Genomic DNA, 27,831 nt, shown 5'->3' with positions numbered 1-27,831 from the left:
CCGTCAGGTCTGCGAGAAACTGACCAGAATACTAAGCATCATCTTCAACGCACATCACGGCTCACTTTGTCAAAAGTGTTATACATCTTTCTTCACTGTTCAGCTGCACTCAGTAGCATATCCACAGGGAACTGAAGGAAATGCACAAAAATAAAAAAGCTTCACATATAGTGGAAAATCTACAGATATTAAACAACTTAAAAGAAGATGACCATAAAAACAATCATGATAACCTTCTTGAACTCTTTTGTTTATGGTGTTATTTACAAAAGAAGAAAAAACTTCTTTTTGGCAGTTAACAGTCACAGATTGTTTAGAGGAAGACATGAATACAAATGGTGCCACAGGCACCACTTGAATGCTACACTGTGTTGAGTCCATGCGTGTTACAACTGGGTACTAATAACGTGGCATTTAGGGACAACCTCGATCAGTTCGGATGCCGCTGCTTCTCCAGACAGAGTGAGAAGATTCCAGTTGCACGTTCGCAGCTCCCCTTATTTTTGCTATGTAAATGTTCATCTTCCCACTCTCCAGTTTCCCTCAGTGAGACTCCGTCTGTGTCTCCTTTATAGTCTCACCATCCCTATCCTCAAGTATGCCCACTCCAAGTGTCTGCTAATCCTAAGTATTCTGGATTTTCTGCAGTCGGTGTCACAAAACCGTTCATATGTCTGGTTACTCCTCCGTTGCTTTCCAGTCCTGCTGGGCCGTCCCCCGCCACAGCCCCGGGAATCACCTTGGGCCCGAGGTCCAGATAGTATGGGTTGTCAAAGGCCGGAGAGGTGGAGTTCACTGGGATCAAATACCCTGGGTTTTCCACACTGTGACCTGAACTTAAGCCGTTAGGAAGCCGGCGGTCTATTCTGGATTTTCGAGGCAGTGTGCTGGGCCGCTCAGGGAACCCTGGCCTGAGATCCTGAATTTCTTGGTTGACGTACTCTGAGAAGGTGAATAGAAGAAGAAAAGTCAGAACATAATCAGAGATACGGACATTTCCTTCTTTATGAAGACCACGACTCACCTGGCAGGGGATGATTTTGAATGGCGTGATTCCTCCGGGGTAGTGAGTGGTGAAGATAAGGATGGGGAAAACCATTCCACCCATCAGTTTCTAGGTCATCCTTGCTCCCGTTGGGGAAAGTGGGGTCTTTGCTGTAGCGTCCGGGGCTGGCTGGTGCCAAGGAGTGGCTGTCTGTAGGTGCATCCAGGAAGACAGAGTCAGACTGACCTCCAGCTGAGGTGCTGCGAGCCAGCATTGGATACTGAGGCCACACACTGTTAGAGGCGCTCGCTCCCATTGTTAAGGTTGGGTACTGGGCGTGGCTGATTCCAGTCAGGGAGGAGTGAAGGTTCCGAGGCCCAGCAGTGTTGGAAGGGTCCATATCTAAGCTATGATCTCTGCTCTGCTGGAAAGAAAAACAACCACCCTTTAAGATATTGGGAATGTACGACATGACAGCATGTTAACAGAAAAAGTCGCACTCTCACACAGTATCAGGTACTTACTGCTCATATAATATATATAAATCTTCAAATATATGTTCATATCGGTTTCATCATTTATTAAACAGACAATTCATGAGTTATTTCAAACACACAGACATTAAAGCAGGACTCTTAATTCTTATGTCACACATGCTGAATGATGGACACTCTCTTAAAAACTTCTCATCTGTCACTCCAGAATAAATTAGGAAAATTATCTTAGACTGATCTGATCTGGGGGTGGGGATTCCCCACCCTCTGATCTGTGTGTCCCTGCCTCTGCTAAATTATTTTTAATAGCGAGTTACAGTTTCTAATTTTAATAGCTAGAAACCGTAGCTATAAAGGGCGTCTTTGTATAATGTTACAAGCAACAGAGAAGCAGCCACAATGCTGCATGAATATAGGACACCTACCCTTAAAGTCGTTCGCTACATTAATCACAATTTGGAACCTGCGGTACACGTTGCTGCAGAGCACATAATCGAGCAGAGTCAATTTCAGATATTTATTAACTCGATTAACTCGAAAGTCTGCAACTGACACACTGCAGATGGAGCTTTGCCAGAAAGCAGAAAAAGTCATCAACGTGCATAGTTTTCTCATTCTGACATGCAGAAAATTTACTGTAACACGTTATAGCGCTGGTGAAATTTGAGATTTAATAGAAATACGGAAATTTAATGCCACAGCTTGCCAAATAGTGCTCAGTGGAAGGGGATCTATCAAGTAAAACTTGAGATGTAAGGGCCAACATGTACAACTGTCATCACATAACAGGTAAATTCTGTCTGTCTGTGATTAAAGCCAGCAAATGGACCAATCAAAAAGAACATATATCTATCTATGTATGATAGATATAGATACATATAGTTATATAAAATAGACAAAGACAAAATTACCCACCCCCCTCCCACCCCACTGACCCTGTATGACTGGTGTCTGGATAGTCCATTGGCCTGGGGCTCGTCCCCTTTCCTTGTATTTGGCACCAGGTACTCCTCAGGATCCAGGATCATTTCCCCAATATTTTCATCTTCCCTCAGAAGCATCCTGTAAAACTCACTGTCCACTGGGCTGCACTTGCTCATCTCTTCATCATTCTGAAAGACGATGAAAGAACAACATAGGATAAAAAACCCAAAACATTCTAGGAATGTACATCTTTATTTATTTGGATGGAATTAAAAGTGTCACTCTTTAAAAGGTAACCACATCTAAAAAGTAGCAGTTTTAGATAAATAATTTTATAGTATGGACACAATAACTATCAGTCCCGCTCTCTCACACACGCGCACACACACACGCGCACACACACACACACACACACACACACACACACACACACACACACACACACACACACACACACACACACACACACACAGTAAAACATTAACAGCATGAGTAAAACATTTACATACCTGAATAACTACATAGCGAGTAGGATCTCTAGCCATGGCACTAAAATCATTGACCAGGCCTTTGAATCTCGGCCTGCTCTCAGGATCAATCATCCAACCTGCCAACCAAACAATGGTTAACTGAACACTTCAACAACATTAAATCCTTTGACAGACGGGGAAATAAACTACAACGTGTATAAAAGTCAGATTCATTTGCAGTTTTTAACCAGGAAATACATTAAATGCTTAAATCTTGGCAACATCACAACATAGACAAAATGCAAAAATCACTGCTGCAGTGAGAGGTACTGACATTTGACCATGATCATGTAGACATCAATGGTGCAGATAAGGGGTTGGGGAAGCCGCTCGCCCCCCTCTAAAACCTCTGGGATATCTCTTGCTGGAATCGTGTCGTAGGGCTTAGAGCCAAACGTCATCAGCTCCCAGACAGTTACCCCTGCAATTAAATAACAACAACGCAACATTTACTCTAAAATACAAATCACCTATAAGGATTTAAACCAAGTTATCTGTGAATGAAGTTAGTTTTAAAACCATTATGCATTCAAGAAAAACTATGGAAACACTGAACTCTAAATGTTTTAAGAAATATATTTATGGTTAAAATTTAAGTTAAACACTTTGGATTGCTGTTAAGCTTAGTCTATGGGTGAGACCAACACTCAATCATACAAGAACCTCTCTTGGCCAGTCTCAACTGGATTTATGCAAATAAGATACTGTGACATCATGCATCATACCCTTTGATGAGAATTTCAGGGTAGATCTAACTGTTGTGATTGACACCTTGTTAGCCAGTGAGTGTACTTTTCACACCACCGACAAGCCACAATAAAGCACGACGAAGATCAATTCAGTTTTATTTATATAGAGCCAAATCATAACAGCAGTTATGTCAAGGCGTGTTTTTATTTTTATTTAATGTAGCATGTAGCAAAATGCTACTCTACAAATTTCCCACTCCTTTATGCTAATGTATTTAGCTCAATTTAAAATGGAAGTTAGGCTATTTAGCGCTACTTAGCATTAGACTGTAATAACTACCTGTATGTAAATGTGAGACGAGTTTATTGTTAATGCTAGTGTTATTAGATTCTTTTTTTTCGTGTTTCATATAGGGAAAAAATGCTACCTTACAACACACATGGCTAAGCTAACTAGTTTGATACAAAACAGAAATTAGGACGGATAACTCTAGGCTGTGCTAACTAGCTGTTTAAAAACTTTGAAGACAGTAAGATTTTTTATTTACAAGAAAACAGCATTATGTTGTATTGCTAGTGATACCTGAACAGCTCTATCTTTGCTAAGAACCAAAAAAGTCCTGTTTTTCCTCTCTTTTCCTGGAATGCGCCAACTCAAGAGTGATGTCATTCTCAAAGTTCCTGCATTCGAGTACTGAGGTATCTGGATCATGGCCAGTGTTGCCAACTCCTCAGTAAGGAAAATCGCTATTGGCTGTCCTAAAAGTCGCTAGAAGTCGCTAAATGACGTCATCGCCTAATTTGCATAATTGGTCATGCTAATCTAATTGTAACCTATGTTGTTGGAGAGAGAAATAACATCGTGGAAGAGACATAAAGTGAGTAAAAAACGTCCTAAATGCATTTAGAGTTTATTTACAACTACAAATTACATTTCTTTTAGCAATTATTGTTTTTTTTTAATGTCACAATTCCAACCCTGCTCCTTTACCCGGGCTTGGATCGGCAAAAGTGACCCGAAATAGGCACTCTGGTGGATTTACTTTGTGTGTGTGTTTATAAGTAGTTTTAAACCTTGTGATCCACAAAACAGCATAAGAGTAAAAGAGTAAAAGAAGAACTGACTGCGTTACAGCACCCGCTGCTTGTTGAGAGTAAAAGCGATACGCGCTTTCACGTCTATGGGGTCTGAAAACTCGCTAAATATAGCGACAAAGTCGCTAAGTTGGCAACACTGATCATGGCGGAAGATTTTATGGCAGAGATGCTACTTTACACACTTATGCTAAGATGACTAGCTTGATGTAAAACAATAGTTAGGCTATCCCAAAAAGATGATTCTGTGGGAGAAACATTTCATCTTTCATCCAACTAGTTAGCACTAACTTGTTAGCACAGCCTAGACTATCGAATGCAACCTGAAATGGATAACAAAGAACATAAAACAGAAGGAAACGGTTTACATTTTCCTATAGACTTCTACACGACCAGAAGTCTTTTTGTGACCAGCTATTGCCATCTGATAGCCTTCAGACAGACTGCAGGTTTAAGGGACTTTGTACTGGATTAATTTTTCCAACCCAGAATCTGGGTCCATGAGAAATAGTACTGTTGTGGAGGGCCGGGCCAACTGGGTGCTACACAACAGACCCACGTGGCCCCTTGACAAAATTAATTGTCTAGCCTTTTTCGCTTTATACTGTCTGTGGGCAAAATCCTTAGCTGGCCAACAAGGAATAGAATCTTTGGAGAAGACCTAGCTTAGTAACGGCAAAAACTTTATGTCTGAACAGGCATTCATGCCAATTGCATTTTTTATGTCCCTCTATCAGCTAATTTGGATCCTTTTAAGCCATTACAAAACCACAGATTGTTAAACAAAAGCCATCTACATGAACCAGTGCTAAGACTGGCCAATGGAGATGCTTCTTACAACTCTCAGCATACGCAAGTCCCACCCATATGATTCGGCTCAAACAGCAAACATCATTTCTGGATTCACATTTTAATCAAAATCCTACTTTACTTGCTTGCAAATCTATTTTGGTTCACATTTAAACTTCAATGTATTTGATAAGATTTTTCTGATGATTTATTCATAAGAAAAGGATCAATTTAAAATTCCTAGCCCTGGTTGATGCCTACCGTAGCTCCATACATCACTCTGGTGAGTAAACTTCCTGTGCAGGATAGACTCCAAGGCCATCCATTTGATTGGCACCTGGAAACACAGATTTCCAGAGCATTTTTAAACAAACAAAATCCTTAACGCCCGCAGAGAACATGCTCTGCAAGTCACAGCTTCCATCTCACCTTCCCTCCATCGGCGTGATACTCCGTCTCGTCTATATCGAGCAGACGGGCCAGACCAAAGTCGGTGATCTTCACGTGATTCGGGTTCTTCACCAGGACATTGCGGGCTGCCAAATCTCTGTGGACCAAACGAACCTCCTCCAGGTAACTCATCCCCTACACCAACACACACATACACCAACACACAGATCCATCACCCTACATGTGTCCACAAATAAACAAACTGGAACCACATCAAATATGAAAAGACAAGTAAGATAAGAGAGAAATGAACAAAATATACTTCCGCTTATATCACTGCAAGCGGTCACACAAGTACAAGCATGAAAACAGAAATGCAACACCTTGTTTCCTGTTTTTGTACCTTGGCAATCTGGACACACCAGTTGAGTAGGAACTGCGAACCAATGCGGTCCTTGTTCTCTCTGACGTAGTCGAGGAGGCAGCCGTACGGCATCAGCTGAGTGACCAGCTGCACAGTAGAGGTGAGACAAATCCCCAGGAGACGACACACGTACGGGCTGGCAACGCCCGCCATCACATATGCCTCCTGGAAGCAGAGAGAGCAGATGTAATGAGCGTGTGAACTTCATTTCCGTCCACTGTAACTCCTCAAGGTTTTCTGCCTGGCTTATACTCACATCGAGGATTTCTTTGTTGGCTTTTGGTGAGGTGTTCTCACGCAAAACCTTAATCGCCACTGGGATTTTCACATTTTCCCCATCAGGAGCCCAAATTCCCTGAAACAGTAATCAAAATCATCTCGAACAAAGCTCACCACCCTCTGAACAAACAGCACATAACGTGGTTATGGATGTGCGTGATGACCATACCTTGTAAACAGTGCCAAAGGCCCCCGAACCCAGCACCCTGAGTTTTTTCAGCTCGGTCTCTTTCAATATACGCATCTGAGCTTGATTGGGTGAAGCACCACTCGGCGTCAAAGGCTCCACCAGCTGCATGTGAAGGAGGAAAATAGCAGATAAAGACTCCACGCTAGAGCAAAACACACATTTTAATTTGGCACGTCGTCCCTCACCTCGTGCTCCTGCAGGATCCTCCTCATTGTCTCCTTCCTCTTTAGCTTCTTCTGTCTCCTCAAGTAAAAGACCAGCAGAGCCAGCAGGATAATGAAGAGCACCACCCCACCTACTGCAGCCGCGATGGACGTGCCAGGTCTACACAGACACAGAAAGTTTAACGCTGCGCCCATCCATAAAAATCGAAGTTCAATTTGTAACAGCTCCCAGAAAAGCTAACGGAAATAAGTTGTTTAGTGCGCTCACCCTGTCCTGGTATCAATGGGGCAGCCTCGTTCATCCTTCACAGTGCAGCTGGAAGAGAAAAGCACCGTCTGTGAAGTCAGTCTCACTGCGTGCTTGTGTATGTGTGTGTGAGTTGGGGCTTAAATGTGGCGTCACTCACGGTGGCGTGCAGTTGGTCTTGCATGGCAGACAGTGTCCCGTGGCATTGCTGTATTTCCACACAGTATGCAGATCGCCCTTGACGCCACTGGGACACCGATCCACGCAATACTCGCCGTCCTGGAAATTCCGACACTCCGTGCAATGTTGAGCACCCTGAGACGCAAACAGAGCGATATTTAACAATGTTTATTTTTTTTATTTAACATAAAAAAATAACAGAGTTTCTACAGCCCAGTGTGACGTCGACATCCTACTTACAGCACCACAGCAGCTAAAAGGATTCAATTTAAGCTAAAATTAGACCACTTAAGAACTTTTGTAATTAGAAATAGCTTATAGTATAATTTATTTTAAAGCAAGCAAGGTGCAAGCAACATTATCCCTGTGTAAAAAGGCTTCAGTAATCTCAGCTCTACAATGCACCATCAAAAACAAGCTATGCAATGAGAATATGCATCCTGCAGTGATGCCACATGCATCTTGAGAAAAGTGAAAAAGGAAAACAGAACCTCATAAACTTGTATTTATTCATACAAACGATACATCTCCAGGTTAAATAAACTGTCATATACAAGTACTTTTGAGCTCCAAATGGAGGTTTAAGGAGTTAGAAATCCTATCTAGCCGTATTACACTTTGGTCTATGTTTCTTACCGGCCCGTGGCAGGACTCTGAGCCATTGAGGGGTCGACACTGTGGATCACAGGCAACACACTTAGATCCATCTATGTATTCACGTACGGGCCTGCAAAGCAAGCACAAGATGCACGTAAGGTAACATCCCAGGATTAAATTAAATGCATTTATCTGAAGCATCTGACACCATCCTGAGAAGACACAACTTCAGAAACAGACGCCAGCTGCAAGTAACCCGATGAGCTCAACGACATTTCTTCTTCTTCTATAGACAATCGTGAAGTATCGTATGAATTTTTGCCAACTTTCTGCAAACATCACATCATGCTGGACTGTAAATTTCCAGTCCAGGATACAATTTCCATCACAGATTCAAAATAATTAAATTTTTACACTTTTGTTCTGCTTTACATTGAAGAAACAACATTAAACATGTTCATTTAACACCTAGATAGAAATTGTATGTATGAATTCCCGAATATTCCATGTATTACTGCTTTTATTTTATAAAAGCATTTATATGTTATAGAGCAATATATAGGGCACGCCACTCACTCCATACTACGGTGACCTCAGAGGTATTTACGGCTATGATGTCTTTAATCAGTTAGATTTGTTAATCTTTTTATTTAGAAACTCTATGAAACTAAACACATAACATTTCTACTTTCCTTGTTAGGTTATGGTCGCGATGACTAAAGCCATAGTGTGGTGATAACTTTTTAAATCCGATCCAATTCAAGGCAAAATAGGCAAGAGAGCAGGGTATGATTTTGCATTTGGTTGCGTTGTAAATAACAAAATCACTAGCTTAATTTGGAGTGTATAATAATAATAATAACCTCTGTTGTTTGAGTCTTACTAAAAGAGACTGTAATTAGATGTTTGAGCATTTTACTTTAAGCCTGCTTTTTCCAGGCACTTAGCAGATGTAAATTCCTAACTAAGCAAATGTACCATCTAATGGTTGTACTGGGTTCATTTTGTGCGCATGTATACAGCCCAGTGTGTTTTCTCATTTGCTCTGCCATCTTGCATTTGCTTTTGTATGTGCATGTATGCACGTCATATCAAACTCAAACACACCGTTATCGCAGATAATAGATCCTAAATTGCTTCAAGGCACACGTTAAATTAAACGTTTTTAATCTGAAAACTAAACATCATTAGTTTTTCTGATATATTTACTGGGGAACTAGTTCTGGGAATTATTACAAATAAAACAAATAGTACACTGAACAATTACAGAACATTATCAGTTGTTTTCGCATTGATTTAGTTTTGCCACACCTCTACAAACGCACGCAAACCTTCTTACCCCTGATAGAGATCACACTGCTCTACACACTCGGTGCCACGTTGGAAAGTTTGGCAGGACACGCACTGGCTGGGCCCCGGACCCCAACAGCCCGCCTTACAAAGGGGGTGACAAACATTCCCCTCTTTCTCTGAAAACATAGAGACAATGCAGCATGATTCACCCTGTAGTTTTTTTACTGCATTAGACCACAAAAAAAAAAAAAAAAAAAAAAAGCTTAAGACAGCTGCACGACTAAAAGGTCTGTGGCTTTACTTACCACAGACTGCAGGGTCCTGGTTGTGGCTGACGATGCGGTGCGGACCCTGGGTGGGATGGAGGAGATTCTGCCATGGCAGTGAGTTGGTGTAGCACAGCTGTGTGTTGTTGTAAATCAAGACCAAACCTCCACTGACGCTGCGCAGCGACCGCAACCCGAGAGACTCGATTTGCAGATTCTGGATGGCCAGTGAAAACACACCCCTGAATGGATGGAGAGGGAGAAGATGAAGAGTGGTAAACAAAGCTTTAAATAAAGAAGAGTGTAAGAAGCAAACAGCAAAAGAGACACAGCTGTAACCCGGTATCTTTCTGTGAAAACAAGCTTCTTACAAATAGCGTTTGGGCTCTTCGGAGCAGAGTAAGGATCTTGGTCATTTTGGAGGGACTCAAAGCAGAGCATCATATCAATGTGGCTCCAGCACTGTCACTACAACTGCCCTACAGTGTAAAACCTGAGAAATCCAAGTGCAAAATTCTCCCACATGGAGAATGTATAAGGAATTATTCAGTTGTTCACTGATGAGTACAAGTCTGGAAAAAATACAAAGTTTATTGAGAAATTTATGATGCCACACCGTGCCCACATATTCTGATCCTGCCCTTCCATTCAGAGGTTTTGGGTATAAAAGTGGATGCTACATTTCTGTCCCGGGATCCACAAAACATTCCTTAAAACATCTGTAGACTTCTAGACTGCTGGTAAAAAAGGGAAAAAAAATGCTGGCTTCAGAAGACACCACCAAACATCGACCTTTTCCTAGAACAATCAATGGATAAGATGGCTTTGACTCTTCAAACTAAGAGTCAAGGAGATTAACAGTGGGGGGAAAATGGGTTTGTTATAACAAGATTCAGAACAGCTTATAATCCAAGTGTAAAAGCTCTGATAGAAATATTTTCCTGCAGTGTATTCGATGGCTTTGGATGATGTTATTATTTACTACCTGGATTTTGGACTACCTCACCGACCGACCACAGTATGTGAGGACTCAGGGCTGTGTGTCGGACAGGGTCGTCTGCAGTACGGGGGCCCCACAGGGAACGGTTCTGGCTCCGTTCCTCTTCACCATCTACACTGCAGACTTCTCCCACAATTCCACCCAGTGCTTCCTGCAGAAGTTCTCTGATGACTCTGCAATAGTCGGCCTCATCACTGATGGGGACGACAAGGAGTACAGAGGACTGACTCAAGACTTTGTGGACTGGTGCCAGCTGAACTACCTCCAGATCAACGCCAGTAAAACCAAGGAGCTGGTGGTAGACTTCCGCAGGCACAAGCATTCTCCACTGCAACCACTGAACATCCAGGGTATGGACATTGAGGCTGTGGACAGCTACAGGTACCTTGGTGTTCATCTGAACAACAGACTGGACTGGACTCATAACTCAGACGCCCTCTACAGGAAAGGGCAGAGCAGGCTGTACCTGCTGCGGAGACTCAGGTCGTTTGGGGTGGAGGGCCCACTCCTGAAGACCTTCTATGACTCTGTGGTGGTTTCTGCTATCTTTTATGGTGTGGTCTGCTGGGGCGGCAGCATCTCTGCTGGGGACAGGAAGAGACTGAACAGGGTGATCCGAAGGGCCAGCTCTGTTCTAGGATGCCCTCTGGACCCAGTGGAGGTGGTGAGTGACAGGAGAACGGCGGCTAAGCTGTCATCCCTGTTGGACAACGTCTCCCACCCCATGCAGCAGACTGTGACAGCACTGAGCAGCTCCTTCAGTGGGAGACTGCGGCACCCACGGTGTGGGACGGAGAGATTTCGCAGGTCTTTCCTCCCCACTGCTGTCAGACTCCACAACAAAGACTTTAACTGAACAAACACACACATCCACACATGTGCAATAACACTAAGTGCAATAATCTTTTCTGGCATCGTTGTATTTTTACTCAGTTGTATATAGCATTCGTATTCTATTTTTATCTTATTGTATATTTTTATTCTATTTTATTCTACTGTATATAGTATATTATTTTATTCTATTCTGTACAGTTGTGTACTGTATTTATTCTTATTGTATTCTAATTTTTGCCTCATAACTTTTGCACTGTCCACTTCCTGCTGTGACAAAACAAATTTCCCACGTGTGGGACTAATAAAGGTTATCTTATCTTATCTTATCTTATCTTAATCTGTTTAAGTCCCTGACATCATGTTCCATGTTTGTAAAACTGTGTAAAATGGAAAAAAAAGACTTCCAAGTGGGAGGAAAAAAGTACTCAAGCATGACTTGTCCTGTCCTGTCGCCAAACTGCTGAGTGACAAAGTCCACATGAAGTCGCACTTGTCGTGGATGAAGGGATCAAACGGAGGCCATGGAGACCGAGGTCAGTGTGAAACCAAAAGTGAATGCGGAGCTAACATTTTCAGACATTCGTTTCAATCGAAAATAATAAAACAGTTGTCGGTTGGAATTTTTTTAGCTTTAGCTAAAAGCTGCATTAAAACAGACTCTTTCTCAGCATCAACCATGTGTTATACAGCCTGTCTTGCTCATACTCCCTCCACAAAAATGTGATTGGTCGCTTCCACCTGGAGAACATTGATCGTAACGTTGTACACGTCACCAGCACGGTGATCAGATGGTGCTAACTGTGACCTAGTTTAAGACACTGGCCAGCAGGGCAGCAGTGCTAGCTAATAATTAGCATTTATTACCCTGAAAATGAACAGACTGCCTCAACTGAAGCAGAAACAGTCGAAAAAAACTGAACACAAACAAAGACACAGTGTTGGGTGGACACATTGGCATGTAGTGACGCACCGCATGGAAAGAAAATTAAACGTGCTGCATCTATATAACGATCTTAATACTACAGGAGAGCTGTTCAAGGCACATATAGACGATCCGGATGGTGAAGTGGAGTTTATTGATTCTTTAAATTACTTAAACTTACTATTATTCTTCATTTAGTTGACTTTTTTATCCACGTTTCCATTGTGCTCACTTGCATGAGAAGAAAAATACGCTTAGCAGGCACACCTAATGTTTGTTTCCAGCTCGTTGGTAAGTTTATTGATAATAAAGCTGATAATAAAATCACCACAGAAGGGAAAACAAAACAAAACACTGCAGTAAAGTGGATTGAGTATGGTTACACAACAGGCATATTGTGCAAACAGGATGACAAGGGAAATAGTGGAGAGCATGCAGAGCAACAGACAAGCAGTTTTAAGAAGTCTTACTTGTAGAGCATCGTGCCTCTGATCACCTTCAGGTTCTCAAACACACTGAGGTTGGTCCACTGTTCTGGCCAGGCATCAATGTAGAGATAACCTGCAAGTTTAAAGATCACACAGAGGTGATGAAAACATTCCAACTGAGGAGACTTCGGTGTGAGAAACAGATAAAATGTTACTTAATAAAAAGCTCACATAGGGTTTAACAAACACTGTGGTACCTGTGATCTCCTCCAGAGTCCTGAAGGCACTCAGCTGCTCCAAAGTCAGGCCTGAGGTGTTCTTCGCAGGATCCCTGGACAGCGTAAGATTTAAGTAAGACTTAAAAGCCACTTTGATTATTGGGAACAATTTCATTTTCTCTTGGCTTGTCCTCAATATTAATATCTCCTCCAGGTTAAGCTTGGATTTTGTGAGAAATGCCTTCGCCAGTCCACACAAGTCATGGAGACGATGTGTCTGGGTGATCTTGAGTCAGAGATACAGATTCAATCCACAGGAGGAAATAGGAGGAAATAGGAGGAATATGCTGAATGCAAGCCTGTTTGTGCAGGTTCAGATCACACTAACACACTAACCCATTATTGACAACCCTCAACAATACATCAGAAACCACACACGCGTTCACTTAAATCAGCTGTCGGGGAATTTTATCAACATGTAGTATCTCAACCTCAGCAAGTTACAAGTCATGTAAGCAAACCTACAAGCTTTGTATTAACTGTTGGTATTTCGCTACATTATTTGAAATGCTCTTGAATGACACTGGTGTAGAAACAAATTGGAGCAGTTTTGTCCTCTGTTGACACAACGTCAAAAACACTTGAGTTTAAAGCCGGTCTGGTTACCTGTGCAGGGATAGGCTCGGGCGGCAAAAGGATTGTGTACAAGTTGTTGCTGCAAAATTAAATATTTGAAGTGCTGAATGGGAGGGATGTGGCGCTGTGGCGGAATAAAGTCTCTGGTGTCAAGCTGCTTGTTGTCTTTACTGAATTTTACACGTTTCTAAAAATGTAAAAGTCTCTCACCATGAGAAGCTCTCAGAGCGGAAGGCCAGGCTACCGAAAATCTTCGTGCACTTGTTGAACTCCTCCACATTGGAAGGCGTTACTACGGCGATGCTGCTGCTGCTGTCGGTGACACCATTGTTGTCTGTACTCGGGCCGAAACACACTATGATACCAACCAGGAAGGGGAAAAAAAACAAAACAACAACAGACGTTAAACCAAACCAGAGCTTTTCTGGAAGCAGTATTTCTAATTAGACTAAAGTTTAACAACAACAATGACTAATAATCACCCAGCAACATGAACTAGGACGTGATCATTGCTGAATGAAACAGATTTGCACTGCATTAAAGGAACAAAGCCTTAAACCACCCCTCATTTACTTATGTTTTGCTATGAAAACTGGAAATAGCAGCGGTGATTTATTGACAATGTGAAGTTTTTTGAGCAGTACTGTATACAATAACATTCAACCAGCTCTGAACACTTAGTTTTTCTGCTCTTGGCTTGGTATGATGTCAGTGAGAGTGGATACTGTCGTCACCTGCACACAGACCGGACCGACCTGCTGTTCAAATCTTTAAATCTGTTTACGATGGGCAGTGAATCAGAAAAACAGGAGCCATAACAACTTGTTTTCAGACAGTGGGTGAGCTGAACGGTTGCACCAAGGTCCATTATAAAATAACTAAAAATTATTGCGAGCATTGAATCATGCAAAGCTGCTCCAGGAGAATCCAAGAATAAAAATATGAAGATGAAAATGAGCACCATAGATCCTGGAGGCTTGGTATGAGGAGCAGAGACAGGAGAATTATGCTAGCAAGGTTATAAAGGTGACAGAGAAACTAACAAGCTAAACTAACGACATGAACAGACAGGCGGACCAGATTACTGAACCTCATTCCGATTTGTCGAGTTAACTCAAATCTAGAACCATCTTCCGCTTCCAAGTGGATGTTTTTATTCACACTAATTAGCAGGTAAATCTAATAAAGCTGCCACTGTGTGCGTGTGTTTGTAAACAGAATGATATTTCCCAGGAGAAAACAGAATGACTACCTCACCTTTGGGACAGTCTCCTTCACACTTATCACATTTCTGCGTCTCCGTCCCGTCAGGTTGGGTGACGACAACTTTCTGGTTGTTTGGGGGGCAAGATAAAGTACAGGCCACTTCCAACGCCAGATAGTTATCTACAGGGCAGGAGACAAAGTGTCCAAGATGGGAGGCAGGGATTTAAAATAAATAAATAAATCAGCGAGCGTGTGACAGCTTTCTTGGTTAAGCAGATTTTTTTTTTTAAGGCAAACTCTTACAAGGACACGTCTTGACACAGGTCGCTCCAAAGTTAAACTTCCCATGTGGGTTGGATTGGGACTGAAACGTGACGGGGTTATAGGTGGTGGGCAGTGGACAGTTCTCTTTACATACACCGCTGTCGTTGAAGTGACGACAAGCCTGCAGAGAGGAAGGAGGAAACATGTTTCTCCAGTAAGGAAAAGGAAAAAAGGAGATTACACTGTAGATAAGAAAACAAAAACAACAGGACTGTTTACCAGACAGTCTGAGTCTTTGGGTCCAGTGCATCCAGCTGCACACTGCAGGTGACAGCAGTCGTTGGGTAGAGGACTTTTACACCGCTGGCAGCCAGACGCACATTTAGCTCGGGTCACTTTAAACACACACACACACACACACACACACACACACACACACACACACACACACACACACACACACACACACACACACACACACAGTCAACCTTTCAGCAAAACTTCATCTGTTCTGCTTTTGTCTACATAAAACTACATGACATGACTGTGTGTGTGATTTTAACTCACGAGTTTGGCAATCCTGAGGAGTCTCTCCCCAGCATCTTTTCCCACATGCAGGCGAACAACTTGGACCTGCACCAGAAGAAAGCCAGGAATAAAAACCAGGGAAAGCTGAGCCACAATTTTACAAGAAAGACAAAGATTCAAGAGCATGCAGACATGCTGGCTGATCCGTGGTTATGTAAGGCACCAGTACGGTTCATGAGAGCCATTTGCTGGAAGGTCAAACTCTATAAAAGAAATCTATGTAAAGTATCCAAAACCAACATAAACGATTTTTGCCCACATTAGGATTTATAAACCCACTTCCAAAATTGCTGGGACACAGCGCTAGAATGTAAAATAAAATCAGAATGCAATGATCTCACAAACCCACATTTTATCCCCAGTGGGACAAAGAAAACACATCAAATGTTTAAACTGAGGCATTTTACTATTTGATGAAAAAATATTTTGAAGCTGGTGGCAACAACATGTCTTGAAAAATTGGGACAGAGCAACAAAAAGCTGGAAAAGCAAGCAAAAAAAAAAAAAAAAAAACAGCTGGAGGAACATTTTGCAACTAATGAGGTTAACTGGCAACAGATCACTAACATGACTGGGTATAAAAAGAGAGGAGAGGAGTTTCTCAGGAATAAAGACCGGCCAAGGTTCACTAATCTGCAAAAAACTGTGTCTTCAAAATGTGGAAAGATTTTGGAATAATGCTCCTCAACGTAATGATGGCGCCTTTACACATCTGGAAAGGCACCATCAGTGCTGAAAGCTATACACGGGTTTTAGATCAACATATGCTCCCAACCAGGAAACATCTGACATGTAAAATGACTTTATGACATCGACAAATCGCTGCATGATGTTTCTCTTTGTTCACTATTAGAGTCAGTCAGCTGCTCACAGTTAGGAGGCCGAGGCTGCAGTCGGTGTTCCTTGGCACGGCCATTCTGCTCATCCAAGATGTCCGTCAAATTGATGTTCTGGGGGTCTGGGAAGCACAGCTGGGGGTTCCCCCAAATATACACTGCACCCAGCAGGATCTCTGCAGGACAGATAATACATAAAAGTGACTCCACAACTTATAGAAGACAACAGATGCTGAGAGAAACGGGCCTCTGTTCTGACCAATCTTCCAGTGAAACACTTCAGTGTTTTAAAGCTGGCGGCTGAGGATAAGAAAATGAGTCTGAGCTCCAAACTTGTCACATCAAATTACGCCGGATTTGAGGAAAATGTCTGACCTGTGAGGCTACGTAGCCGGAGCGTCCTCAGCCCCTGACCGGTGTGAGTGTTATCCAGCACAGCCAGCGCGTAGCTGGAGTTGTACAACTGGCTGCCTCTTATGATCCGAAGGCTGTCTAAGGGCAACAGGCTCACAGAAACATGAGCAACAAGTACATAACCCTGTACCTCCACAATCCCCTGGTGAAGAAGAGATGAAGAGAGACAAAGGTGAGGAACACTGGAGCTAACCAAGCTTATTAACTGTATTAACATTTTCTTTGCGTTTCCATTCAAACTATACCTGCAGGAAGGAGAGGTCAGGGTTTCCATGGAGGTGTGTAATCTCCAAGTTTCCATGAACAACCTGGCAACCGGTGTAAAGCAGCCTCAGAGTCTCATAGTGGTTTTCCAGGCTGGAGGGCAGGGCCAGCTTCATGTCTGTACCCCGACAGACTGCAAGGCAAAGAAACAAAGTGGCAATTTATATGACCTGTCAAGAACTACAACCTACAGTATATAGAAACAAAAAACCACTTTTCTTCAATGCAACATTTAGTTTCTTTAATGAATGAAGCCATTCAACTTTTCATTCGGCAGAATTCTTGCATTTTATGGGTTAAAATATCATCCCTACAAAAAACTAAATGACATACAGTAGTCTGCAAAAGCTGTGAGCCAACCTTCATTTATTTTTATTTCACTTGGAAAATTGGAAGATGGGCAAACACATGCAGTGCAGTATAATAAGGAAAAACAGAGGTTGTACAATTCTAACAAGCTCGAAAGTCAATGCAAGTCAATACAGCCTGAACTCTCTAGGTCAAGCTTTCTTGTCATTTCTTTAAGTAGTCTACAGGAATAGTTCTCCTGGCTTCTTGAGGGACATGCAAAGCTCTTTTATGGATGTTGGCTTCTTTTGTTCTGTTCTCTCTCAAGACGATCACACACTGCTTTAATAATGTTGAGGTTTTTTTGGACATCTCAATGTAAACGTTTACAACAGTCCTTTCTTTTTTGGTTCCTTTTTTCATGTGTACAGACACCTACGTGGTAATGAATGTAAGGCTTGGACTCCACATAACTTGACTCCATCTATTCACAAGCAGCCTAAATAGAAATACGAGCCGCACGCACAGCCTCCGTCTGCGTCTTAGTATACATATATGATATATTTTCCCCTGGCAGCAGATTCCCTTCAGTGGGTCACACACAGAATTGAATTCGGGGGTCATACAGCATTATAATTCACAGGGGCATTTGCAGACACATAGCTCTCGTGCCTTAACAAGCAGTCACACGGTGAACAGTCCCTCCTCTCTCGAAGTTATAAATGACTTCCCTTGGCTCCTTTCCAGCAGCCCCTCAACAGTCAACCCACTTTTCTTCATTGAAGCCCCCCAACCTCACTACTGAGCCATCTCTCTCCCTGCCATTTTGGAAAGCACAGAAGCAGGCACACCACAGGAAGAACGGGAAGTCCTGGCAGCCGGGACAAGGCCGATTTTCATGACACAGTGAGGTTACCAGCAGACTTCGGGAGATACGTCTTATCATGTGTGTGCGTCTGCCACGTGTAAAGTTTCCTGGAGATGGCGGAGCGCACAGACCCATATTACCCCTCCTGCAACTCAGCTAAAGAAGTACTGAAGCATTAATAAAGACAGCGAGCTACTGCAGTAAATGTGTCTATGATTAACCGTGCGGCTGCCAAAAATACACACCCAGCCTCTGCCACTTGTGTCAAATAACAAATCAAATGACTAATCGCCGACTCCTTCAATTATGTCATCATGGAAAATAGTTTTGGAAGTCAAGCCAAGAGTGGAGATGTACTCTCATCCTCTGGCATTTTAATCATTTTCAATAAGACAGAACTTCTAAAACACAAACAGCTTTCCCAGAGTGTGACAAAAAACAAAAAGCTGGATGTCTCCGGCTTTGGGGATTAGGGAAATGTGCTGTAACAGAGAGCTCAACAGAGCACATTATCCGTTTCTGAAAAGTGTGCGTAAAGCCCGTCCTCAGTTTCCTCTCCCTTTATTCCCTCATTGTTTGCTCTCCAAAAGTCTCTCAGCAACGCCTGTGTGTGCGTGGACTTGTGAGGAGCTCCCGGCCTAAAATACTTTCCCTTTTATCGCTCACGTTACTCAGCCTGCCCGCGGTCAAGACGCTAACTTTACTTTCCCCATTCGAAGTTCACTTCCTGCCTCTTCAAAGGTTTATCTAAGCAGTTATCAAAGAAATTGTCCTCACATCCTCTCTGATCACTCGTGTCTTTTAAATTCTCTCAGAGTCTGAGCTGTTGCTCAACTGCAATCATCCTCTGGGGAAGTGCAATTTAATAGAAAGGTGTGTGGTTGCATAGCTAGAAGATGACACACACAGTTTTGGATTTTCCCAGTAAAAGGGGGATGTTGTGGTGACTGGCACCGAGTTTTGATCAAAGCTACATCGGTGACCTGTGACCTTCCAGTTCACAAGGTGATTGCGCGCCGTGTCACGTGTACACGCATTAATGCTGCCTGCTGCACAGCATGTAATGCCAATTTGCCACTGGAAACTTCCACTGCTCAGGTGTTTTGCTAGAGAGCAACAACAGCGAGGGAGGTATTTTTCCTACATTCCCGTCTGTTTCTCTGAGTTCTGACCCTACTCACGCTCTCTCCAGTCTAAATTAATTACGGTCACAAATTACAGAGGCTAAAAGGATCCCGATTATCTGAGACCATGCCTGTTCTCCCACTGCCCACTTGTTCACGCGCTCACTCAGTAGTGAAGCGCTGCAGACAGCTGTTGATGCATTTTGGACATCATTTAAATGAAGCCCTGCGATGTAATTACCCGCCGGATATTTCTAATTAGTTCTGTTGTTAAAACAGCTGCAGCTGCACTACAGTTGAAGCCATGGAAACCTCAGCAGTGCTATATCTGGATAAGTACACAGTGTAACTGACATATCCCTCTGTAACATTTAAGTCAAATCTGTGCACACAGATTTATTTGAAACCCAGTTTGTCTGAACTACACCCTGTTACGTAAGCATGATGGAAACCATAGATTCAACTGTGCTATTATGTTATAATCTTCAATACATTCACCTGAATAATGCCACCCCTCAAAGTTACAATCAGCATGGATACACAGATATATACACATACACAGCAGGAGCAATTCAATGCATTTAGGCATGTAGTTCAAACTGAGCATCACAATGGGAAAGAAAGATGATTTAAATGAGCCTGGTTGTTGGTTTGAGTACTTCAGAAACTGCTGATCTACTATCAGTAGGATTTACACAGAGTGGTTCAAAATCGAGACTATATCTAGTGGAGGAAGTGTTTTATCAGAGCCAGAAGTCAAACTGTTTTGTTTTTTTATAGGAAAGCAACAGTAACTGAAATAACCACTCGTTACAACCAAGGTACGCAGAAGAGCGTCTCTGAATGCATAAAACATCCAACCTGAAGCAGAAGACCGCACTGCGTGCCCTTTTTGTCAGCTAAGAACTGGCAACTGAGGCTACAGCTCTCACAGCCACACCAGAACTTGACAAGAGTGGAGACAGGCTTGTACCACCAGTTCAGGCGGTGTGGGGATATTAGGGCTGGGCCATATCATACCGTTCACGGTAATACCGGTGTATGTTGGGCAACGATAAGAAAATGAAATATCGCGATGGAATATGGGTAAAAAGCACATGCGCAGTGCCTTTGTTTACATACGCACATGGCAGCGACGCAGAATGAGAAGAGCGAAAGTGGATCGTTGAATGAAACGGATGAACCAGAATTGGTTTGTAAAAATGCTGCAACTTCAGTGGTGTGGGACTGGTTTAGCTTTCGTCCGTCAGATACACAACAAAGCACTATTTTTGGTAGAGCATGCTAGCGGGCCGTCGTTATTACCGTGTTTTTTGGAAAATAAATCCTTTGATTTTTCTGAAAATCGACAGTGCCCCTTATAATCCCGTGTGCCTTATGTATGAACTCTGGTTGTGTTTACTGACCTCGAAACAGTTTTATGTACACGGCGCTCGCAAATCTGTCAAATGTTTCAGTACGACTTTGCTAAGCTACGGACCCGCACCGCTTGATGGATTGTCGGAGCATTACAGCCATCGTAGTCAGGAGCCTCGCGGAGTGATATGTACTGTGTTTCAACATAATATTACAGTATTGTGTGTGTGTAACCTCTTTTTAAGTTTTGTGGATATTATACATGGTTATGCTGAGGATATGTCGGCCAGTTTCCACTGGAAATGCCTTTTGGTTAAACTGTCAGCAAGGAATTTGCATTTGCACTGCAAATTTTTTATATAACTTTAATGCACTTAAAAAAGCTGCTTGTGTAAGTGAAAATACATTGACGGGGTTTTTTTTTTGACAGTTGAGGAGTTGTAAAGTATTTTGTCTCGTGTCAATTATATCGTCAGTTATATCGTTATCGCAAATTTTCAAATGTATATTGTGATAAATATTTTTGGTCATGTCGCCCTGCTCTAGGGGACATTTTCTTTGGGTCACCATGTGAGCATCGCTTACACTCCATAGCCTGTCTGAGTGTTGATGCCATCCCTTTATGACCACATCTTCTGACGGCTGCTTGCAGCAGGATAAAACACCATGTCACAAAGCTCAAATCATCTCAAACTGGTTTCTTGACCATGACCAATTAGATCGCTGTACTTAAATGGCCTCCAGAGCCACTAGATCCCAAAACATTCAGGACATGATGGTGAAAGAGGTTCACATCATTAGATAGCCGTGTAGCCAAAATATCTACAGCAGCTGCGTGATGCTATCATGTCGATATGGAACAAAATCTCTGAGGAACATTTCCGGCACCTTGTTGAATCTATGCCACAAAGAATTACAGCAGTGCTGAAAGCAAAAGGAAGTCCAGCTGGTAATAGCAAGATGTAATGAAGTGTCCAGTGTTTATACATTTATAATAGGAGAGGAGCTCAGCAACTATTCTCAAAAGGGTAAGATAAATCACATTAGCTCCATATCTGCTCACAGCTCAGTCATTAGCCATGATTACAAGGACACTAATAACTGGAATAAAAGTCTGAATGATATAAAAATGCTTCATGTGAACACAATGACCTGATAACGCTCCTTTGGACCAAAATTTCCTTTCAATTGACACAGGTGGGTTATACCGACCTCAATCGAATCAGTGTGTATGGACAGGTACCTTATCCTTACTGCGAATGCCTGCTATATGTCAACACAACGACAACACAGCGTGGGTCCATTTGAAAAAGATAAATGACGCAAAAGGCAAACACACGAGACAGGAGAGAAACTGATGACTTCCTCTGTTCAAACCGTCGATGCATGTAAATACACAACATGATCGGACTGAAATTGCGCACAGGTAAACATGAATACTGACAGGAAAATGGAAAACAACGCTCTACATGCCAGTGACTCTACCTTTGCTTGTTTAAATCCATCCAACTACTTTTAGGTTTGTTAACATGTCCTAATTTGTGTAACAGCAGTTTAGCATAGCAGATTAATCTCAAAGCATGCTTAAGGTGTCTGTATACGTCAAACAAGCCTCGCACTTAGGGGACAACCTGTTAAAGATAGAGTTGCTGTCAGGTTAACATGTGAAACGTGGTGGAAATAACAACTTTGTCTTTTACACGTTGTTTACTTCATGGTTAACCGCCACTAGCAGTTTCAGCACAGCAGCTTGTTTACCAGTTCTGACTTTAGAAAACTAGTATTACCACCTTGAGCTCTGTGGTATGCCAAACATTAGTTAAGTCCACCTCCATCGAGACTTAACACAAATGTAGTGATGAAAGGAAGGAAGCCAGCAGATGGGCAAGTCTGGACAGTATGATGTCACTGTGCACAGTAGTTTTGGAGTTACAACCAAAACAAAAGAAAGAAAAAAAGATGTTTTGTTGGATCGCAGTGACCTTTGACTGCCATATTCTAATCAGTGCATCCTTGAGTCCAAGTGAACTTTGCGCCCAGTTTATAGAAACTTCCTCAAACGGTTATCGGCTTCTTGGGAATGCCGGAGAGTGACGTGCGTACGGATGGGCAGTTAGAAAACACAGCGAACCCCGGCCAAGGCTGTCGTTAGCACATAAAAAGATAACACTGCTGAGCTGGTGAATCAGCTGGTGAAGATTGATTGAACAGAAAGTTGATCGTCCAGTCCCTGTAACAACACACGCATTCACAGGAATGCCACGTACTGTGGCATTCCTGTGAATGCAGTTAGTACTGCAGGACTTTTAAGTGCATGTGGCCAAGCAATCCAAACACTTTTTATATAGTCAGAGGAGGTTTTATAACTTGAAGTGCAAGATATTTAAAATGTCAGCACTTGTTGTTTCAGCTCTAAGGAAAGTGAGAGAACACGAAGTACTGCCGGTGTGTAAGAAATCACTCCTGATTTGATCTGAATCAGGCTTCCTGAGAGGCTGCGGTGTGTGTTTGTACAAACGGGCTGCTTGAGACTGAAAACTGAAAGCCAGCTTGAAGCCACACCTGTGTGTGGCTGCATGCCAGTTAGCACAGGGAGTGTGTGGAGGTGCGTGTGTGTTTACCAGTGTGTGTGCGTGTGTGTGTAGCAACAGGAACGCGATGCTGCCGCCGCTGTTGCGGGAACAGGGCTGAATCACAGCGGAAAAGCCTGCTCCTCGTCCTCTCGTCTAATGGATTAGATCCTCCAAAGTTCCGCAAACAGAGCGATCTGATCCAGCGGGACTTTCGCTCAGATTTTTCACACGGTAGCCCTGATTGCACCGCAGCCCTAATCCTTAGCAACGCGTCTTGCATAAACTCCACATTTCTCCCAGCCTCCCCACAGCGCATTCTTTCTACCGCTTCACTCTGCGGTCGAGAAAGAAAAAAAACAGGTATTGCTCAACAGACAAGCAGAACAGGCTCTGTGCTGCGCTGGAGCCACGAACTCCTCGTACACTCACGCCGCCACAGACTAAAACCACCAAAACACGAACGCACCGCCACATCTCAGAGTGTCCCGACCTCTTTCTACACATTAACCACATAAAGGAAGGAGTCTGGATTAGAGCGCTGGAATAAGGAGGAGGGAAAATTAGGACATCTTCCATTCAAAACTGGCCTAAATAAATATCAAGAAGTCGATTTCTGCTATTATTTTCAAATAAAAGGCTAAAAGATAAGTGCTGTTAATGAAGGAGTTCCACAGAAGGATAACTGATCGATAAATTGAATGGGATACATTTCATTATTAACATAGTGTACACAGTGCTGTGTACAAATCAGTTACTCTTTGTTAGAATTCCAGAAGGGTTTTATGACAAATTAAAGGAAAAGTCACTGACAGTTTCTCCCAGGTCTCTGGAAATCTGCTGGAGCGTTCAAGCATCATTATTCCTGATGTTGGTCCAACACGTCTGTCCTAAATCTTCTACAGGTTCAAGTGTAACAAAATCCAGCTTGAGCTGCTTTCAGCTGCTCCTTTATTTACAAGCAGTCACCACAGATGGTAGCTCTACATGCCGGATCTGACTTTTTTTTAAATGCCCAATGTCCTTCCTGACATATCCCCAAAGGGATCAGTGTCCCCTCCCGGGATCAAACTGGGATATTTTGTTCATTAGTCAGGTAAATCACATCACTATAGAGCCACCAGTGGAACCCCGTAAAATCCAGCATTTTAAAAAAAAATACTTAAATTACTTTCAAAACATTTAGATATTCAGAAGTGTCTAGATCACGTTCCCACGTCACTCCCTTAGAGGAGAATTTGAAAGATTTGCAAATAAACACTTAGAAAAAAAATTAATCGCAAATTATTTCGAACCAGAATGATTTCACAGCCAGAGGATGAACCCAATATCAAAATTTAGGTACTTTAATTCGTTTTGACCGGCCACCCATCACCAAGAAATGCAATTTGTCTCTAGATGGACGCACTCTAAAATGAACTAGGCTGCAGAGCTTAAATGAATGTGTCTACTTGCTGAAGTCATGAGGGCTTGAAAATGCAGGCAAACTTCAACCCATCCCTATGTACTTCAAGGGCTTGTAACTCGGGTTTCATAGCTTGAAGATAACATTGTGCATAGGTTCATTAATCATCCTAAAGTTGCTTCACAAAAACATTCAGCTGGTCCCGAGAGGCTCGTGTGGAAGTGACATTTAAAGCACGCGCGTGCTGCAAATGGTCAATAGTAAGCATGCGGTGCACCTCTGTGGCAGCATTTGAATTAGTCTTTCCTCCCAATGCACATTCGGGTTTTGCCTTTGATCTGTCGCCCACCTGCACACACCACTCCAAAATATAATTACTTCTCCATTAAGGATGAATGTGCTAGCTTCACAGTTAGCAATTTTGTGCTAGTTTTCATTTGAATGATCTCTCTCATCAACTCCTTATTTTATGATGCTCAGAAATTACCCTGAAAAACATGTTATGGTTTTTGTTTATATTGTACTGAAAATACAAGACGGTTCTTTGTTTCTAAGTTTGGAATCGAGGGTTTGAATCGGGCATTTTTACCCATACCTCCTTAATTCCAACGTCCTGCAGACATGGGATACGTTACATGCTTTACCTAGAGGGCACTTTTACAAACAACACATCAAACTAAAGGTCGTTTAATAGGCAGAATTTTTTTAATATTTATAATATTTATCAGATTGAATGAATGGGCAGTAAAAAGAGCAAACTCCTTTCTTTTAAATCAGTTATTTTCAAATGAATGGCCTTGTTGGAAGGGCTTTTTGGCCCTTGTGATGCATAATTATTTCACCGCGCTCGCGAGATGCCACTGCATTTTAGTTATGGATGCTTTGAAAGTTTACACTACATTAAAAATAACTGCAACCTCTTTAGTTTTATAGAGAGCTGGCCAGCACCCTATGCCGAGCCTGATTTGGCCTGTGAGCCGCAAGTTGAGTATCACTATTACAGACCTCTTATGAATTACAGGGAAGTTAATAAATAGTGAAAATAACACGTTTGTTTTTTAATTATTTCCCCATGATTTCATTCTGCTAACACAAACAAGGTAGCTGAGGCAATCGTTTAAATACTGAGAGTTTAGAAGATGTCAGCAGTATTTCTGAGTGTCACACTGATGTAAGATGTGCAGATTCACAGATCTAACACTTTATTTCCTCAGAGGTTTTTCCCACTAAAAGCCGGGTGAAGAGAAGATAAACAGAAGAAGAGGCTGAAAGTCTCCCCGGAGGACGGCAACAATGGCTCTCCGGTGGTCCCACTCTCCTCTCCGGGTGAGTTAGATCACTAACACGCGGTCTAGACTGGTGAGTCACAGCAGGCTGAGTTAGCTGATCACTGAGGCCAGTTCAGTAAGACTTAATCGCCACACAGTGAGCTTCACTGGAGTGTGACAAGGGCACGAACTCTATGGATAGAAAGGCCACTGAACACAGACACACACACAGGCACGGGGACGGGGAGGTGAAAGAGTGTGTGCGTGATATAACACTTTTACAATACTTCATAACTGAAAGTAAGACAGCTGAGATTCACTCTGGAGCCAGTCGGAGCGCTCGCCCTGAACTGATGCTTCACAGATTGAGTAAAGTGCACCAACCAGTTCCCACCAACAATGCAGTCATAGATGAAAATCACTTCACCTGTGACTAAAGGCTTTGTTTGTGTGTGTGTGTGTGTGTGTGTGTGTGTGTGAGAGAGAGAGAGAGCAGCTAATAAAACAGACAGTTGTTTGTACTTACATTAGTCATTTTTGTTCTGAGGCTGACATGAATGAAAAACCCCAAAGGGGGCTCTTTCTTTATTTTGTGCACATCAATGAAAGCCAACAGCTGCATGTCAATAAAGTGAGCACTGCAGAATAAATTGTTATTGAGTTCAGATTCATTTTTGCCATTAGCATGTGCCAATAAAACTGCTTTTAAAAGCAGCTGGCTGGGGGTTATTGATCTCCCCAAATACACCTAAAATCGATCTATAAAGGGTCATATGCACCCATTAATCTGCACTATCAATCATTTTCTCAGTTAACAAACTAAATAGCCCAAGTACAGACTGACCATCAGATCAAGCATTAAATATATATATTATTTAATATTATAAATTATTATTATCCCCCCAAAACCTATAATAAAATGAAAAACAAGCAAAAATATGATTTGCAGCTCGTTTGCACCTTCCAGTTAGCTCTTGTTTTACTGGCATGTACTCAAGCTCCAAGTGTGACAAGTGGCCCCTCTATCGCACAATGTCTCCCTTTTAGAGCCAGGAGTGAATAATTGACATCGTCATGATCCTTGGCCCACAATGCACTGCCTGTTTAGTGTCTTGTTTTTGTTTGTGTTTACAGCAAAGCCACGAACCGTCCGCCTGCAGTGCACAAGTCAGTTGTGTCGCAAAGCTGTAAAGCAGGTTCTCATATTTCTTACCTGAGTCTCTGCTCTGTGTTTATTTGAGCAAGTCAACGTGTTACAAGATTGGAGATATTTGTTTATTTAGTTTTTGAATCTTTTTTTAAATTATTATTATTTTGGTCCAAACTGTAAATCTAAAGCGAGGCTGTTTTGTGACAGGTGTGATTTTTCCTCATAAGCAGCCCTTCATAAATCCCAGGAGAGCAGAGAGGACCCGGCTGAGGAGTCACGGAGGAATGTAGTCCTCCGGACCAGAAAAAAACCTCCAGCATTTCCTAAAATTACAGCCAGCACACTCCAGTGCCATCTCCCCGAAGCTCCGTGGGTCTATTTTGCCGACGGCGGAGGCATTATTGACAGGGGGAAAGCGCTGAAAGTTACCCACCTTCTCTGCCTGAAGCGCCCGTCACTCCGAGCAGTACGGCCCCGACAAACAGCAAACTTCTCGCCGCCTCCATCTGCGCAGACCCGGCGCTTCTAGTCCATCTGGGGGAAACAGAGATTAAGTTTTTGCATCTCATTTAGAGCTAACTGTCGTTTCTGGCACCGTGTGGAGTTGTTGTTCGTGTCCGAATCTCAGTTACTTCCTCCCATGAATTCCCTGCCTG

The 27,831-nt window shown here is 42.6% G+C and overlaps 1 protein-coding gene and 1 long non-coding RNA gene across 3 annotated transcripts; one reads left to right on the top strand and one right to left on the bottom strand.

Moving 5' to 3' along the window:
• Positions 1-234: 234 nt before the first annotated feature.
• On the bottom strand, positions 235-27,831 carry erbb2 (erb-b2 receptor tyrosine kinase 2). Of its 2 annotated transcripts, none has more exons than XM_086303594.1 (27): positions 27,609-27,831; positions 17,128-17,279; positions 16,844-17,024; positions 16,504-16,644; positions 15,612-15,677; positions 15,324-15,439; positions 15,084-15,225; positions 14,832-14,960; positions 13,785-13,929; positions 12,978-13,051; positions 12,763-12,853; positions 9,576-9,778; positions 9,317-9,446; positions 8,017-8,107; positions 7,361-7,515; positions 7,222-7,269; positions 6,975-7,113; positions 6,769-6,891; positions 6,577-6,675; positions 6,300-6,485; positions 5,936-6,091; positions 5,768-5,843; positions 3,208-3,354; positions 2,913-3,010; positions 2,415-2,591; positions 1,025-1,409; positions 235-942 (listed from the first exon to the last, which is right to left on the bottom strand). In XM_086303594.1, the coding sequence occupies exons 1-27, from the start codon at positions 27,742-27,744 to the stop codon at positions 593-595; spliced, it is 3,936 nt and encodes a 1,311-aa protein (XP_086159720.1). In that variant the 5' UTR covers positions 27,745-27,831; the 3' UTR covers positions 235-592. The 2 variants fall into 2 exon arrangements, with proteins under 2 accessions (XP_086159720.1, XP_086159721.1); XM_086303595.1 differs by having other exon boundaries at positions 1,025-1,406.
• Positions 11,776-13,683, top strand: LOC147323299 (uncharacterized). The gene is made up of 3 exons (XR_015130734.1): positions 11,776-11,903; positions 12,994-13,071; positions 13,153-13,683. It is a non-coding gene; the product is annotated as an uncharacterized LOC147323299 (long non-coding RNA).

The sequence above is a fragment of the Aulonocara sp. 'chitande type north' Nkhata Bay genome, linkage group LG8 (genome assembly GCF_057382095.1).
Source record: "Aulonocara sp. 'chitande type north' Nkhata Bay isolate Kocher_YH1m ecotype deep benthic linkage group LG8, A_spYH_male_GT1.1, whole genome shotgun sequence".
In the NCBI taxonomy this organism is placed as follows: domain Eukaryota; kingdom Metazoa; phylum Chordata; class Actinopteri; order Cichliformes; family Cichlidae; genus Aulonocara; species Aulonocara sp. 'chitande type north' Nkhata Bay.
This window is presented reverse-complemented; position numbering and strand designations above follow the sequence as displayed.

What these genes read in the sequence shown, in the direction of transcription:
- erbb2 (XM_086303594.1), bottom strand. Translation starts at nt 27,744, where the DNA reads ATGAGATGCAAAAACTTAATCTCTGTTTCCCCCAGATGGACTAGAAGC. An exon ending in AAGACCAACTGCACGCCACC is followed by an intron (nt 7,270 to 7,360) that starts GTGAGTGACGCC and finishes TTTCTCTTCCAG; the next exon opens with CTGCACTGTGAAGGATGAAC. An exon ending in CTCGCTATGTAGTTATTCAG is followed by an intron (nt 2,592 to 2,912) that starts GTATGTAAATGT and finishes ATCGTCTTTCAG; the next exon opens with AATGATGAAGAGATGAGCAA.